The following is a 16158-nucleotide window of genomic DNA, read 5'->3' on the forward strand; positions in this document are numbered from 1 at the left end:
TGAACCGTTTGCGAATGCAAAATTGTTTCATACATGTGGACCTTATTCTTTTACAGATTAAGCACTGATTCCCCCACCTCCCTAACGGATCGCAGCAATCAGAGATTGAATTACATCCTGCTTATCTATCAGGAACTTAAGAGGGGAGAAACAGGAAGTTCTCAAATCCCTTTCTGATAAAAAAATGGAGCCTCTGTAATTTTTCACAAACACATGCGAAGATATGTACAGGCAAAAACAGCAGATACAACTGAGTGAAGATTCACCTCATTGCTAATTGGATGGGAGGCCTAGAAATAAGGTTAGTGAAGAGTACAATTAAGTAATCCAGCATTATTAATAAACACGTATTACTGTTATGTTTTCCTATTATATTAAGGGTGAAATACCAACCGTATGAAGTTTTTAGTGAAGTTTCGCAATTAACACTTCTGTTGATAAATAATCCTTTTCTGATTTAACCCTTTCCATGCGGCCGCGATTCCCCTGGTGTGCTGTAAACAACACGAACAGGGGCGGGCCGTGACGAACCACAGCCATCATCAGCACACGAGCACCGTAGTGCATGACGGCTGGGATTCGTCATCAGCATGGAAGGGGTTAATTACAAACATACACTCTTGAAATGAAACAATATTTAACTTACTAAAACAACTTTTCAAATTCTGAAACTGAAATAAAAAACTGTCCATATACTCTGCATCTGAGAGGCATTCCGTGGGCGTTGCACCAGGTTTTCACACACTGCCCCAGATTTACTTCATCACGTAAACCTGGGGTAGCGCCAAAACCTTACACCTCCGCAGAGCAGGCGTAATGAGAGGACATATTTTTATTTCTGCTAGTTTTTTCCTCTTTCCATGTGTGCTGCATTCTACAGCCCACATAGCAAGAGGAAAATGCCCCTTTCTGCACAATACAATCCTGCCTGCAAAAGAGGCACCCTTGCACCATGGCGCAAGGCTGCCTACGTTTGTGCTAGGCAGCGAATTGTGCACCAGCACAGGCAGAAAGGACAGGAATGCACTGTATTTCAGAAATAGGGTGAATTCCTACCCTTTCAAATTGGCATAGTGCAGCTCAGCAAGAAGTCTTGTTGCTCTGCCCTACTCCAATTCCTCATAAATTAGGCCCTTAAATGTTTTGCGAGCATAGGAAATCGGTCTTCTGAAGGGACGTCCTAGACACGCCTTATTCAGTATGGATTCGTAAACCCATTTAGCAATTCAGTAAACCTGTTCCAAATTGCTAAATGGGTTTAGTACATTTAAAAAAGGAATTTAGGGTTCACAAACCCTCTAATTTACCAAATTAAAGGGTTTGCGAACGTCTAAAACCCTTTGTTCATGGGGCCCCTGGTCACTTCTTGTAGTTTAAAATAAAGATATGCAACTGTCTTTCTACCCTAACATCTTTAGAAAATCTGGACACTCTGGGGCTTATTTAGGACTGCCGGAACGTCACTTTACTTGACGTTCAGGCAGCACACTGGGCTTACCCATATCTACGAGGCCACGAAAAGTCACTTTGCATCACTTTTCGTGGCTTTGTCGATATGGAGTAAGCAAAGCAGCGCAAGTCAATGCCTTCCCTTAATCTGCCTCAAAGAGGGGTTAAATGGCCATGGCGGTGGGAGTTTCCCCACAACACCCATGGACTTTGGTGCAGCCCCAGATTTAAAATATCACATAAACATGGGGCAGCGCCAAAACCTTGCCCCCTATTTTTACAAAGACATAGTTGTACCAAAATATTTTGTTATTGATAATACATCATACAGCTATTAGGGATTAATGCACCAAAACGACTTCCTAAATTAAGACAATCTTCAAACCTTCTTTTGCCTCAAATGTCAGATTAAGACTGTTTTAGGCTTGGAGGAGCAGTCTTAAGACCATTTGAAGGCAGGGCAAACCTCTTCACCACACAGGCCTCCCTGTTCAGATATCAGAGGGTCTTAAGACTAATGACTGACATTTTTTCCTGGTTTAGCACATTAAGCCAGAAAAAAAACTTTTGCAAACCAGGACATTAGTACTTATTTATTGGGTCGTCTCCGAATTGGTAGTGTTTGGCCAATTCCAGGCTTCTGCGCCTCCATCAGTTCAGTCATTTAGAACATCGGAACTCACCTGAGAGCGTTGTCCCAAGAATCAGGACTAGAGCCACAGCCAAAGCCCGGGAATACATAGTTCAGTCACTGGCCGGTAGAGAGCGCTCACGACTATACTGTAATTTAAAACAAAAGAGAGTGCAAGTTAGGGTCGCTCGTATAGGTGACTTTAGCAATTATGACAGTAACGTAAAACAAAGAGAGAGTGAGTTAAGTGTTGTCGGAGCTCTGCGGACAGCAAGTCTGTAATATACAACAAAGAAAGAGAGATTTAAGTTGCAGGGGTTTCCGGTCCAGGGAAGACATGGCTTGGCAGTTCGGGCTGGAGTGTTCCCATGAGGCACAGAGTCAGTCTAATTTGCATATGGCCATGTCTGAACTGGGGTGGCGGAGTGAGTGAGCTAAAGAATGATGATGGATTTAACCCAGTTCAGTTGACTGGGGGTGAGTGCTTGCCATGTTCAACACTCCGTCCATCATCCCCTTTGGTTTGACACAGGGCCCCATCCTGCAGTCAACGGGGTGGCCAACCCCTTCATGGCCTTCAGCAATGCACTTTGTTGGGTAATGTCAGCTGCAACAGAACATTTTCTCTGATGGCCTACTAATTAGAGCACAATGGATTTGCACCCACAGCTTAATTCTTGAATTTGCGATGGACGACGGGAGAAAAGCTCCCAAATCCAATGTTGTGCTTTCACTTGTTGCAGTGGCGTCGCCGTGGTTTCACGCATTCACATGGGATCGGCATGATAATAAGACAAAATATCTCTCAAATGTAACCATTCATGTCCAAGCCTGAACATTTTTTAAACAATAATTTCTCTTCACTTCCTTGAGTAAAGTATTAGTTACATGTCAAGTCTGGTGAAATTCCACTGAGCTGTTCTTTCTATAAGGAGAAAAATAATTTTACGTGAGTTAAAATGACAAATATCACTCGTGGAACTCCTGCCCTTTATTTTTAGGCCATGCTTGATGAAGAAACGTAATGGATGTTTCATGCACATTCGTCGAACAGTGCCAAAGATAGTAAGAAAAAAAAAATTCAATACAAATTTGGAATTATCGAAATATGCTGAGTTGCTATCGCCACCTCTGTGGTATTGATACATAAATATTCTTTATATGTATTCATTACTAGAATATCTTTCAGATTCTTTTTGAACGAGTGAAATGTTGATTCCTTTCAAATTTAGCTGTTAAACTATTCCTAATTTCTAGCACGATGACTTAGAAGGCAAGGAATCGGGTGGAATTCCATATTTCTTTGTAATTAGTCAAATTACCAGGTAAAATTCATCTTTGCTCATCCTCTAAGAGTTGTAACTTCTCTTTTATATATTTTGGATTATTTTGTTTGGGGCTTTTTTGGACTACGGAAACTGCAAATGACAGCAGTCTCTTAGTAAATATGATACTCACATAGTGTGTGGTCATATTTCTTGGTGTTGTGTTGGCGTGGGCCCTAGGCCCACATGCTGAGGAATAATGGTACATGGACACACAGTGGTTAGGTACTGGAACTGGCCACGAGCACGTGCCCTTTTATTGAGAGGTTTACGTCACTCGTGACACCTGTGAGGGATGCATGTGGGGGTGCAAGTGAGTGGCTACTAAATCTGTTACTAGAACGTGTCTCGCAGGACACAACATTCCTTCCAAATTTTAATAAAAACAATGGCTCCTTAGTCCAACTTGTAGGGAGAAACAATGAAATATACACCACAGGGTCCATCATTTCCTCGGGTCCGGCATCAGGAAAGGCACCAGACAAGAACTGGTGAGTTAGACTGTTGTGGGACAATCTCAGCAGGTACTCATTATTTAACCTGAGCAGTTCAGGACACGAACGCTTGCTTGGAGATGTCAGCTACGCACTATTAACGTGCCGGTGTTAGCATGTCCTTTAGTCCCAAGTATCTTCCTTTCGCTGACATGGAGGATGGTATGTGGTGGATAACAACAGTTCATTGGCTGGGTGCGTCAAGATTATGATTGGAGTCCGTTGGTGAAAGTTCACTGAATCGTTGCAGGGTCGACTGAAGGCTTTGTTAGACTGTCTTGCTGGGTCTGGTGACCTGTCGGTGGGCATTGTCTCTACCACTTCTCCTGCCTGGGGAGGCCATTGGGTCAGGCCTACCACAGGACTGCTGGTAGGGTGCGCTGGGGCTGCATGTGTGCCGACTGGGGAGGGGGCTGCAAAACCGCTGAGGAGCCAGTCTCTTGCACAAACCTCAAGGGTGTATGGGTCTTGGTCAGGACATGCTCTCGCTGCCGCAGGGTTTTGCTTATCAGCAGGTTTGGCAACAGTGTAGAGCTCCAATCCATTTTTATTCGAGATGGTGTCGGTGGACACACTTGATGAGGTCTGGAATGGTGGCATTGCCAGCATTGTGGTGAATCTGGACGATGGTGGGTGATGACTTGTCTTAATGGCTGAAGACATTCATTCTGGAGTCAGTCACCTGAGGCAGGGAGTGGCCAGGTACCTCAATGTCCTTTAGAGGAGGCACTTGCATCCGATCACTTGAACTTCTTGGGCTGTTGAGACGTTGATGACAGGGGAGTGATAGACACGCTGAGAAATGGTTTGTGCAGGCTGTGCATCTTACTCTCAGACTCTGCAGTGCGGTTGCCAGTTCCTTCTCAGGTTATCACCCTCTTCCCTTGCTGTCGCTGGGTCAGGACCCACTCCTTTTGTAGCTCAGGTTCTCTTCACTGTCCGGCCATGCCACTCACAACTTCCCCTTCTGAACTCAGTTGGTTGTCCGATTCTTGGTGTAGACCTTCCGGTCACACTTCAACATTTCTTGCTGAGTGCGGTGTCATGCACATGACACTGATGACGTAGCTGCCATTGGACCTGGACAACAGGTGGCGATGATCAGCTAGGAGAGGAGGTGTCTGGAGGGACATCGTAGCAGTGTGACTTTGCCTCTTCTGAATCTGTTCTTTCACCTCTGGCATTTGCGGTCAGGAGCAGGGATGCTGTTCGACTCTGACTGCCGACGCTCAGGGCTGGACGGTCGCACTGTGAAACAATGGGAGCAACGCGGTTTGCGCTTGCTACGGATTACACTTGGTTCTCCCTTGGTGCTGTCTCCAGGGCCATTGGTCTGCCTTGGTGGCTGTCTGGTGTCTTTGGAGAATGCTATTGACTGGTGGCGCTACAAGTCCTCATGCTTCTCCTCTTGTTTCCTGGGCGCGCCTGTGTATGTCCAGCTCTTCCAGGTGACAGGATTGTCACTTTTCTTTTTGCTTCTTCTCCGGGTGCAGTGACAGGCACCAAGTTCCAACAAGGCCAACAGGTCCTTTTAATTTCAATGGTCTCTGGACCATGCAGGCTGTCACTCTTCTTGGCTGCGTGGTGAGCAGCCATTCACTTTGGGTGCTCCTTCTTCAGGCAGCTTCTTGAAGCTCCTACTCTGTGTGTGCCCTCTTCAGGGACTGGCTTCCACGAGTAGTAGAGAGCTGAAATGGCGGCGGGCCACTTGTGGTGTGCGACTCTCCTCTTGTCAGCCTTGGGTCACTGACAACTCCTTCTTCAGGCAGTGTGAGGGAGGACACTGTGGTGCCTTTGTCCCCTTTGTGCTCCGTTGCTGTTGTGGAGATGTATGGGATCTACCGGTCCTCGGTAGCTTGTTTCCAGTCCAGGGAAGGCATGGCTTGGCAGTTTGGACTGGACTGTTCCCATGAGGCACAGGGTCAGACTGATTTGCATATGGCCATGTCTGAACTGGGGTGGCAGAGTGGGCTAAAGAACGGTGATGGAGTAAACCCAGATCAGTTGACTGGGGGTGAGTGCTTGTATTGTCAACGCTCCGTCCATCATTTCCTTTGGTTTTTCTTTGTTCGCCATAAGTTGGCAGGGTATGCTCATACGTGAGTCCCTTGCTCACTTTGCCACTGGATTCAAGCAAGTCGGTCTGAAGACGGCTGAAATGCCAGAAACCGGCCCTCGGTAGCTTGTTTCCGGTCCAGGGAAGGCATGGCTTGGCAGTTCGGGCTGGACTGTTCCCATGAGGCACAGGGTCAGACTGATTTGCATATGCCCATGTCTGAACTGGGGTGGCGGAGTGAGCTAAAGAACGGTGAGGGATTAAACCTAGATCGGTTGACTGGGGGTGAGTGTTTGTATTGTCAACGCTCCGGCCATCATCCTCTTTGGTTTTTCTTTGTTCGCCCTAAGTTGGCACGGTATGCTCAGACGTGAGTCCCTTGCTCACTTTGCCACTGGATTCAAGCAAGCCCGTTTGAAGACGGCTGTAATGCCAGAAAGTGGTCCTGGGAAGCTTGATTCCGGTCTAGGGAAAACATGGCTTGGCAGTTTGGGCTGGACTGTTCCCATGAGGCACAGGGTCAGACGGATTTGCATATGGCCATGTCTGACCTGGGGTGGCGGAGTGAGCTAAAGAACAGTGATGGATTAAACCCAGATCAGTTGACTGGGGTGAGTGTTTGTATTGTCAATGCTCCGTCCATCATCCCCTTTGGTTTTTCAGTGTTGAGTTGGCTGTCACTCTGGGCCGCTGCAGCCTTATCAGTGCTGCTGGACAGTCTTTTGCAAAAGCGTTTAGATATATGTATATTTTTTTAGACGTGGCAACTTATACTGGCCACTAGATGGCACTGCAGGCATTGAGGGGACCACTGCAACTGTTCCTGAGTGCTGCAGACCTTGTGGGCGTTCGAGGTGCTGGTCTGTGAAGGAACACTGTGTAGGTGTGGAGCACGAGTACTCATAGTACGACTTGCGGGCCGCCAGCGGCCCAGCAAGCCTTCCCTGGCTGCCCGCGTACCTTTCAGACAATTTACCCGTGTTTAAAAAAAAATTATTAAAGTGTGTCCGCAAACACTGCGCGCCGAGACTCTACTGCTCTGTAGGGGCCCGGGCATTCCAGTGATAGTCAGAGTGAAGCTGCAGGGGCGCTAAGAGGTGAAATACGAAAGCCTCATTAACATACAAATGGTCTTTTAAAGACCTGTGAAGTTCTCTCGGCTCTATGTGTGTGTGCCCGTAAGCTGTCTCAGCCCAGGCACACACAGGCAGGGTGCGATGAAGAGGGTGACAGAGGGAGGTAGAGGGAGGGAGACAGATGGGGGGAGGGAAAGGGAGGGAGACAGAGGGAGACAGAGGGAGAGCGAGGGAGGGAGGGGAAAGGGAGGGAGAGCGAGGAAGGGAGGGAAAGGGAGGCAGAGAGGGAGAGCGAGGGAGGGAGGGAAAAGAAGGCAGACAGAAGGAGAGCGAGGGAGGGAGGGAAAGGGAGGGAGAGCAAGGGAGAGCGAGGGAGGGGAAAGGGAGGCAGACAGAGGGAGAGCGAGGGAGGGAGGAAAAGGGAGGCAGACACAGACAGAGGGAGAGTGAGGGACAGAGGAAAGGGAGGGAGAGGGTGGGAGGGAAAGGGAGGCAGGGAGAGGGAGAGCCAGGGAGGGAGGGAAAGGGAGGCAGAGAGAGGGAGAGCAAGGGAGGGAGGGAAAGGGAAGGAGAGCGAGGGAGAGCGAGGGAGGGAGGGAGGGAGCTGGAAGGAGGGAGACAAGGAAGGAGGTAAAGGGAGGGGGAGGGAGAGCAAGGGATGGAAAGGGAGGGAGAGCAAGGGAGGGAACAGGAGAGACAGCGAGGGAGGAAAAGGGAGGCAGACAGAGGGGGAGCGAGGGAGGGAGGGAAGGGGAGAGAGAGCGAGGGGGGAAAGGGAGCGAGAGGGAGGGAGGAAAAGGGAGGTATACAGAGGGAGAGCGAGGGAGTGAGGGAAAGGAGGGAGGGAAAGGGAGGCGGACAGAGGGAGAGCGAGGGAGGGAATGAAAGGAGGGAGGGAAAGGGAGGCAGACAGAGGGAGAACGAGGGAGGGAGGGAAAGGGAGGCAGACAGAGAGGAGCGAGGGAGGGAGGGAGAGGGAGGCAGACAGAGGGAGAGTGAGGGAGGGAGGGAAAGGAGAAAGGTAGGCAGACAGAGGGAGAGCGAGGGAGGGAGGGAGGGAAAGGGAGACAGAGAGAGGGAAACAGAGAGAGGGAGACAGAGAAAGGGAGACAGACAAAGGGAGAGGGAGGGAGACAGACGGAAACAGACTGAGGGAGGCAGACAGACGGAGTCAGACTGAGTAAGGGAGACAGACAAAGTGAGGGAGACAGAGAGGGAGAGAGAAGGAGAGAGAGGGAGACAGAGAGCGAGAGGGAGACAGAGAGAGAGGGAGACAAAGAGAGAGAGAGAGAGAGGGAGACAGACAGAGAGAGAGAGAGAGAGAGAGAGAGAGAAAGAGGGAGACAGAGAGAGAGAGAGAGTGAGATAGTCAGAGTGACTGAGACAGAGGGAGTCAGGGAGAGAGAGCGGGAGAGAGAGGGAGTGAGAGGGAGTGAGAGGGAGTGAGACGGTCTGAGTGAGACGGAGGGAAAAATAGGAAGAGATGGGGAGAGGGAGGGAGAGAGGGAGAGAGAGGTTGAGAGAGGGATAGAGAAGGAGATAGAGGGAGAGAGAGAGAGAGCGAGAGAGAGAGAGAGAGAGAGAGAGAGAGAGAGAGAGAGGTGTGTATACCGGGTCTGGTGGCTCAGTGAACGAAGGTGTCCGCTGCAGGGACTTGTGTTCAACCTCATGGTCACAGTTTTTTTGTAGCTCTTGGGCCGCCCCTCTCCTACTGACCCCGCCCCTACTGGTGCAGCCCTCGGACACAAACCACACTGTAAATTAGCAACTCCTTACTTGCTTTCCGTAAGAACCTGAAGATCTGGTTATTCTATTGTCTGGGGTAGCTGTGCACATTAGAAATCTTTCAAATGAATAAAAATAAATAAACGTGGGGGTAAAATTTACTATTCCCACTGCATTCACTGGTGCAGTACATAGAGAGTACTTCACTTCAAACAAATAACGTATTTAAACAACTCTATTAAATATCAAAAATCTCAAATTCAATATATCAATATTAAATGTCTTAACTTTAACAAAAAAATTAAAAAACCATAAATATTACAATTTGTAATAATTATTACCAATCAATTAACACAAATATTATTGATATAATTAACACCTGAACTCCTATTCCTATAACGGGCAGTCAGAACGCTGACCGTTGTTGCAGCGGTCAGGAGACCACCAAACAAGTTGTTGGTGGTCTGACCACCCTAATACAATATGACCAATGGGGTGGCAGTCGGAAAGTTCTTTTTTCCACTGGGGTTTGTGCTGTAGCCCAGGATAAGGGGTGCAGCACAAGCGGCAGTGGAAAAACCACTTTGTACATATCCATGCTCTTTGTGGCACACAATTCATGGATGTGGGGGGACACTACATGTGCCTTCAGGGCCCCTAGGTGATAGAGGCCCTGTTTGGGGCCCCCAAAGTCCCTTTCCGGCTGCTTTTTCATGATGGTTGGACTGCCATGAAAAGGTAATCCTTACCACAGTGCCTGCGCAGGCCTCGCCCTATGGTAGGGATACAATTCTGACCACCGCATCAACGGGATCCTGGATCCAGGTGGAGTAAGTGGTCTTTCTCCCCGACCTCTGCGGCCCAACAGCCTGCATTGAAATGCAGTGGTGGGACCGATGGCATGGATGTCGAGCCGACTACCACTGACGGCCTGTCGGTTCACCCGACATCCTAATCAGGCCCCTATATTCCCACAAGCAATTAAAATGTAACGTAAATAAACAAAGTATAACACAATTAACATATTAAATATTAATATATTTGTTTTTTAAATAAATGAATATTTTGAAATTTATGATTGCTTAATAGCTTCCACCAAATTTCTCGACAAACGTAACAAATATAATACATTCACAATGAACGTAATTATCAATTAAATAATTATTAATAAAATAATAATTAATTATCAATAAATTATTTCTTAAGTAACTTCCCACCCGGTAACCCAAAAAACACAACCCACACCTGACACATAAAAAAACTCTTAATTACACAATTTACATAATTAATTATCAATTACATAATGAATAATAATTTAAATAATTAATAATTAACTATAATACTTCCCACCCTGTACCCATGTAAACACAACCCACACATCCCTAATTAAGTAGCATGAAATAATTAATAATTAAACATGTGTTATTAATTACAATTAATTTAATTCCCACCCTGTACACCTACAAAACTCAAAAACCACACCTAAAACATAACTCCAAAAATAAATTAATTACTCAAGTTACATAATTATTTATTAAGAATTTTAAATTAATTGTCAATTAATTATAATTAAAGCACTACCCACTCTATACAGCTACAAAACCCACAACCTGGTATGACACTAAAATTAGAAATAAACAACTAAATTAAATTAAAAACCAACTAAACATTTCCGAACTATGTTAAAAAACATTACCAACAATCAATGTATAACATATACAATTAAAACGTATACTAAAATACATAAAAGTAATTATATAACCGTATTATTGACATAGACATTTTAACATCGATATTAAAGACAGATATTTTTGTAAGCAATATTACCAACATAGACATTTTTGACATCAATATTACACACCTTAGAAAATCGATATTCTTGTCAACGATCTTCCTGCATCACAATATTTGTGGATCATAATATTACATACTCGATATTTCTGCATCTAGATACTTTTTACTCAGTATTTTGTCCAAATACCCTATTTCCAACTAAATATCATCATAACAGAAAGTACTTTTCTAGATGTTTTCCAAACTAGCTTCTGCCCAAGATGCCATAGGGGGCTAGTAGCAATAAAATTCTATCAGTAGTAATGAATGACCTCAGTAGTTTGGCAATAAATGCTGGCATTGGAGCATTGATCCCTATTAGTGTGATCATCCTACCGGTTGTTCTGAATACTGTTAGATCTGTCACCCTTCTTTGATACCATTGAGCACACGATCTTAGGATCCAGAATGCTAGATGGCAGCTTCTAAGGCACTGTGCTAATATGGCTAAAATCCTTTTAAGTGAAAGATTGGAAAGGTAGCTCTACCACCATACTTAGTAAGATCTAGAAAAGTTAAGTAGGTGGTCCCCCAGGGCACCATACTATCTCCGTTTTCCATAATATGTATCCATGAAAGTATTGGCTAAAGTGATCCACATGGCTGGGGTCCAATTTCTAATCTATGTTGATGACACACAGTTGATATTTCCACGTTTGCCTGTCTCACCCACCGAAAAAGCCACCGACCTTGCCATCCCTCTCAAATTTCCTTCCTTACATCCAATTATGGATGTCAACGAACGTCCTTAACCGTAGTCTGTCCTTAATAAAACTTATTGTTACCAAGGGCAAAAGGGCACCCAGGACCCGTCCATCTAGCATAGGAGTACAGCCCCCCCCCCCCTTTCCAGGCTCATTCAAAAAAGTTCGAAATATAGGCATCATTATTGACATCAACCTGTCTCTGGAGCCCAACATGACCAGAGTCTTAGTAACATGTTTCTCACAAGTAAAACATTGAAAACAGTACCTCCAGGTTTTCAAAGGGCACAATGCCCTCATGGGGTCAAGTCTAGAATATGGTAATACCAATTAAGGAACTACTCATCAAAGTACTCTATTGGCTTCTGTTTGACCAGAATGCAGCTTTTTGCCTTTCATCAGGGTTGTCTTGGAGAGACTCAATCATTCCCTTTATACTATACAGACAGTTGCTGTCTGTATGGAGCACAGTTTTGTTCAAGGAAATGTTGCTTTCCCACTGAACCTTATACTAATCTACGCTCAAATCTTGGGCTCCCAAGCTGAAATGGCCCAAAGTAAGAATCCTACTATGTTCTTACAAGTCAGTTCCCTCAGATAAGCCCAAAACAAAAAAAATGGTGGCATACAGTAGCACAGCTTTTTTGGTGGCTGAACCAAGACCTTGGTATGACCTTCTGTGGAACACCATACAGAAGCTAGGCTGGAAAAATTCTGCAAGGGCTAGAGATTTAAGAAATAGCCCTTCACTCTACCCTAGATGACGTCCCTCCCATTTTACCTTTACCCTTTCTTCTTTTTATTTGGTAAGGGTCATCTGTTATGTTCTACAGCGCCTAGACGCTTTCCTGTGCATATCCTTTCCAAATAAATATAGTATAATAAGCACTATTTACCCCTTACCTCAGCTCTGGAGTCTGGTTGCTGCACACTTGCAAAGGGCTCACCAGAGAAGGCATAAATAGACATCCAGGGGCATAGGTCGTGTTTGAGGAGCCAATTGAACATTGTGAAATATTGTCCAACTCAGCCTGTTCTAGTGAAACTAATCTATGTTGCAATTCACTGACAGCACAGCAAGTGGGCAGTGTCCAAACTCAACATGCAGCACGTCTGAAGGTTGTGTTTGTCCAAACCAATCCATGCTAATTTCAAAGTCGAGTACTAGACACAATATAATGGGCCTTTAAGATAAGATTCGGTAGCATGCAAGATAGCTCAGTCGGGTAATTATCTTGCAGCAGTGATCAGTGTATAAAAATCTTGGTGGATTGACTAAGTCATTTATCTTTCTATGTTAATTCAAGTGATTGCAATTGTTATTTAAGGTAATGTTACTAAAATGCCAAGTTATCTCTCTGTATGTAGAACCATATAAGAAAATATGTTACTTAAATGCTCAGTTACTTGCCTGCACAATTTAAGACGAAGTACAGGCAAACAACAGTAACAAGCATTGGCAAAGTCGATAGGTTGGATGATTCTATTGGGATGTTGTAGACAAGCCAGCGAAGTGCAAAGAGGATTTCTGCAGCCACCTCAGGGGAGCTTTGCTAATGCTTGTTTTCAAGGGAACCTACTGTTCTATGCTCAGACACCAATGACACACATGCGTTATCATGCACCCACCCATGGGATTTGATGTAAATCCCTAGATACTAACAACTGTGACCAGGAATTTGCTCAAAAACCTTACACCACCTCAAGGTAGGCGTAATGGAGGAGAAATGATTTACTTTCTCCATGTACTCCAAACGTTGCATATGTGCTGCGTTGTACAGCACATGGAGAAGTTGGGAAAGTATTAAAACATAGCTTTTGTACTGGAACGATCCTTTATCAGTACAAAATGTAGGCTACAAAGAACACACTATGGTGCAAGGGTCTGTGCTGGTGCATAGCAGCTTAAAATGTGACAGCACGAGAGAAGAGGAATTTAGCACCGTTTCTTAGGAATCTATGACGTTATTCCGCAGCCTTTTCCCCCCACAGGGAATCACAACGCGGTCGTTACAACGACCGCGTTGTGATTCAGCATACCATTACTCCGCAAGTCGGAACAACGACTTGCGGAGGGGGGGGCTGGAGTACATAGAGTTGCTATGCATTACTTTGAGTCAACGTTTATGGCAAATCAAGGGTTATCCTTGAAAGTAAATCCCAAATAACCATTTTGCATCAGTTTGCATCACTTTTGTAAAGCAAACATAACTCAAAATAGCGAGCGGTTTGGGGCCCGCTTTGCTTGTCAGCGATATTTATCGCTAATGACATGCAAAGTGGGCGTACCCAACCTGTTAGCGACTGAAAGCAGTCGCTAACATCTCTATCGCCTATTACCAATACAGGCGTAGCGATGGAAATATTTGCGCTAAGCGCGGATATCCCCAAAAACTAACGCCTGCTCAGACCAGTTCTTAGCCATTATATCCAATGGGAGGTGGATATAATGGCTATGACGCTGTTAGCGATAATGCGTGATATCGCTGTATTCTCAGCGATATTCACGGGTCGCCGGAAATTTTATCGCTTTTGAGATAAACGTTGCTAATAGCACGTTATCTCAGCGATAAAATCCGGTGATGCGCGGCGATAAAAAAATTGCCGCTAACCCTACTTAGCGATAAATATCACTATTTGTTGATAATATGCCCCTCTCTCCCTTCTTGTTAAATATGGAAGAAAACTGATGAATGAAAGCAAGTATGCTTTACATGTACTAGGGAGTGTTCATTAAAAAGAACTTAGAAACTCATTTTATGACGCTTCTGTACTGTTCCCATTTGTAATGCTAAAGAAACAAATGACAGAAAAAACATTTTCTGGTTCAACATTTAGGGGGACATAACAGTTCTAGCTTTATATACATGCAGACAAAATCTTCCAAATGAACCCACATCTTCCTTTACATGGATGAAACAGTTAAGGGAAAATAAAATAAAAAATAATTTTTCAGAGATGAACACGAGCATTATCTGGCTGGGCCGGACCACAAACATTACAGGCTTCTATTAAGTGTCCCCATGACCACAGCTGCCAAATTTTCAGATGGTGACATTTTTATATATTCAGCGTGCGTATGAATAGCAATCTACTGACAAATGTATGACACTTCAAGTTGCATTGTCTTCCTAAAAAACACAAATCAACCACCAGTATTTGGGTACCACGCTGTGAGTTGCTAAGGTCTATGGAAGGAGCACTACTGATCTTCGGAGAGTCTCAATCACTCACGTTCTCCCCTTCATACCATTTTATACCTTTGCAGCCCCTCACTGTTGCACTTACGCCCCTTTCGCTCCTACATCTTTCTGAAATCTTCCATCTGCATGTCTCATACACAGTCACCTTCCTTTTTAGGTTAAGTCTGGGAAGAGCACGCGCTGCTCTGTGAGCCATGCTGTATTGAAGCATGTACTTGAAGCCCCGCCCACTCTCCGCCCATAATTGTCATTGGCTTGTGCCATTGTCCTTAGTCCATCCAGGCTTCTGATTCGTTATTAGGCTTGTTAGTCCCTCCTTAGTATCTCCTTGTCTTCATTTGTAACCTCCCATGAGGACTGGCCCTTTTACTTCGGTTGTTACACGGTACATCTGTAAGCAGTATTTTCTTTAATGAGTTTCTCTAACTGCAGGAGGGCAGGAGGGTCAAGCATTTGGAATGCAATAGGTATCACTTTCGCGAGAGTTTAAGCTAATGGCATTGTAAATGACAATTCCTTTTTTTATGTTTTAAAAACCAAAACATAAATAAAAGGCTTTGTCATTTACTATGGCAATCGTACAGACTCGCATAAATGCGAGACCTATTGCATTGCAGATACTTGTTTCACTATGTCCTTCAGCATGTACTTTCTTTTTGCCCCCCACTTCACCAAGAACCCACCCACTTTCTCTCCCCTCTCCTATAAACAAACCATTTTCTTTTTATTTGACACTGTCAATAATTCAATAGCTATACATCTCTTTCACACACGTCCATAAAATGGTAATTTCTCTGACAAATCCTTAGTCTTCCCTGCTGAGAGGCTAAGGAATGGATGAACATGATATGAGCACCTTTATGAGCATTCCTATCACTCGTGACAGACACTGTGAGAAACTCTCACTATCTTCAAGGTCAGCTCCAGAGCTCTCAGCTGTGCCTTTTCTTTCACACTTTCTCTTTGTACAGTTACCTGAAGGTGAAAACCAACAAAATAGTAACAGAATATTTTTTTTTGTCACGTTTTTGACCCCCCCTCCACACCATTACTCACTGCCCCTGCCCCATTGCACCCAGAATTGCAGTTCCCATATATCTTTTTAACACATTCTGTTGCCCACTGTTGACTAGATCACCAGAGTGCCAAAAACCACAATGTCCCTGGCCTTCTCAATCAGCCTCGGGAGGCCTGCCGGGTCCGGTCTCATTAGATGGTGCTCCTTTGCTGCCGCTGAGCTTTAAGATGGTAAATGACCGATCCTCTGTGCCTGGGTGGCACAGGGCTTTCGGATGTTTGTGGCACTTCGGAACGGATGGGGAGCCTGTACCCATGTTGTTATGTTATCAGACAGCATAGATGTGTTCTTATTGTTGACTTACCTTGAGAGAAAGAATGTAATTGAATCTGTCATGAGTGATGTAATATGTAAGGCCCTAAGCAGTGCATGGTGGAAGGGTCAAGTTATAAATACTTTTGTTGACTATAACTAGTGAATTTCAGTGTTTTTTTAGGTGGAAATGTTATGGTTTACCTGATATTTTTACCAAACTATAACGTCACTAAAATCTTTGTATTTTTCTGTGAATTTCTGAGGTTTTAAAAAAAGTAAAAAGTAAGATTTTACCATATCTAATTATAATGTTACTTTAGCCTTTGGTT

General features: G+C 44.8%; 1 protein-coding gene across 2 annotated transcripts in view; it reads right to left on the minus strand.

Annotated features, from left to right (window-relative positions):
* The window catches only part of LOC147698900 (uncharacterized), a 68670-nt gene extending 56337 nt beyond the window's left edge, over nucleotides 1-12333 (minus strand). Inside the window, exons 1-2 of one of the 2 annotated variants that reach the window (XM_086935520.1) lie at nucleotides 12197-12333; nucleotides 2133-2229 (exon numbers count right to left, since the gene is read on the minus strand). In XM_086935520.1, the coding sequence (XP_086791646.1) occupies nucleotides 2133-2190 (58 nt within the window). In that variant the 5' untranslated portion in view covers nucleotides 2191-2229; nucleotides 12197-12333. Of the gene's footprint in view, nucleotides 1-2132; nucleotides 2230-12189 lie in introns of both variants that reach the window. The other variant, XM_086935521.1, reaches the window with a different exon arrangement.
* Nucleotides 12334-16158: the final 3825 nt, after the last annotated feature.

Source organism: Lissotriton vulgaris, chromosome 8, assembly GCF_964263255.1.
Source record: "Lissotriton vulgaris chromosome 8, aLisVul1.2, whole genome shotgun sequence".
Classification (NCBI taxonomy): domain Eukaryota; kingdom Metazoa; phylum Chordata; class Amphibia; order Caudata; family Salamandridae; genus Lissotriton; species Lissotriton vulgaris.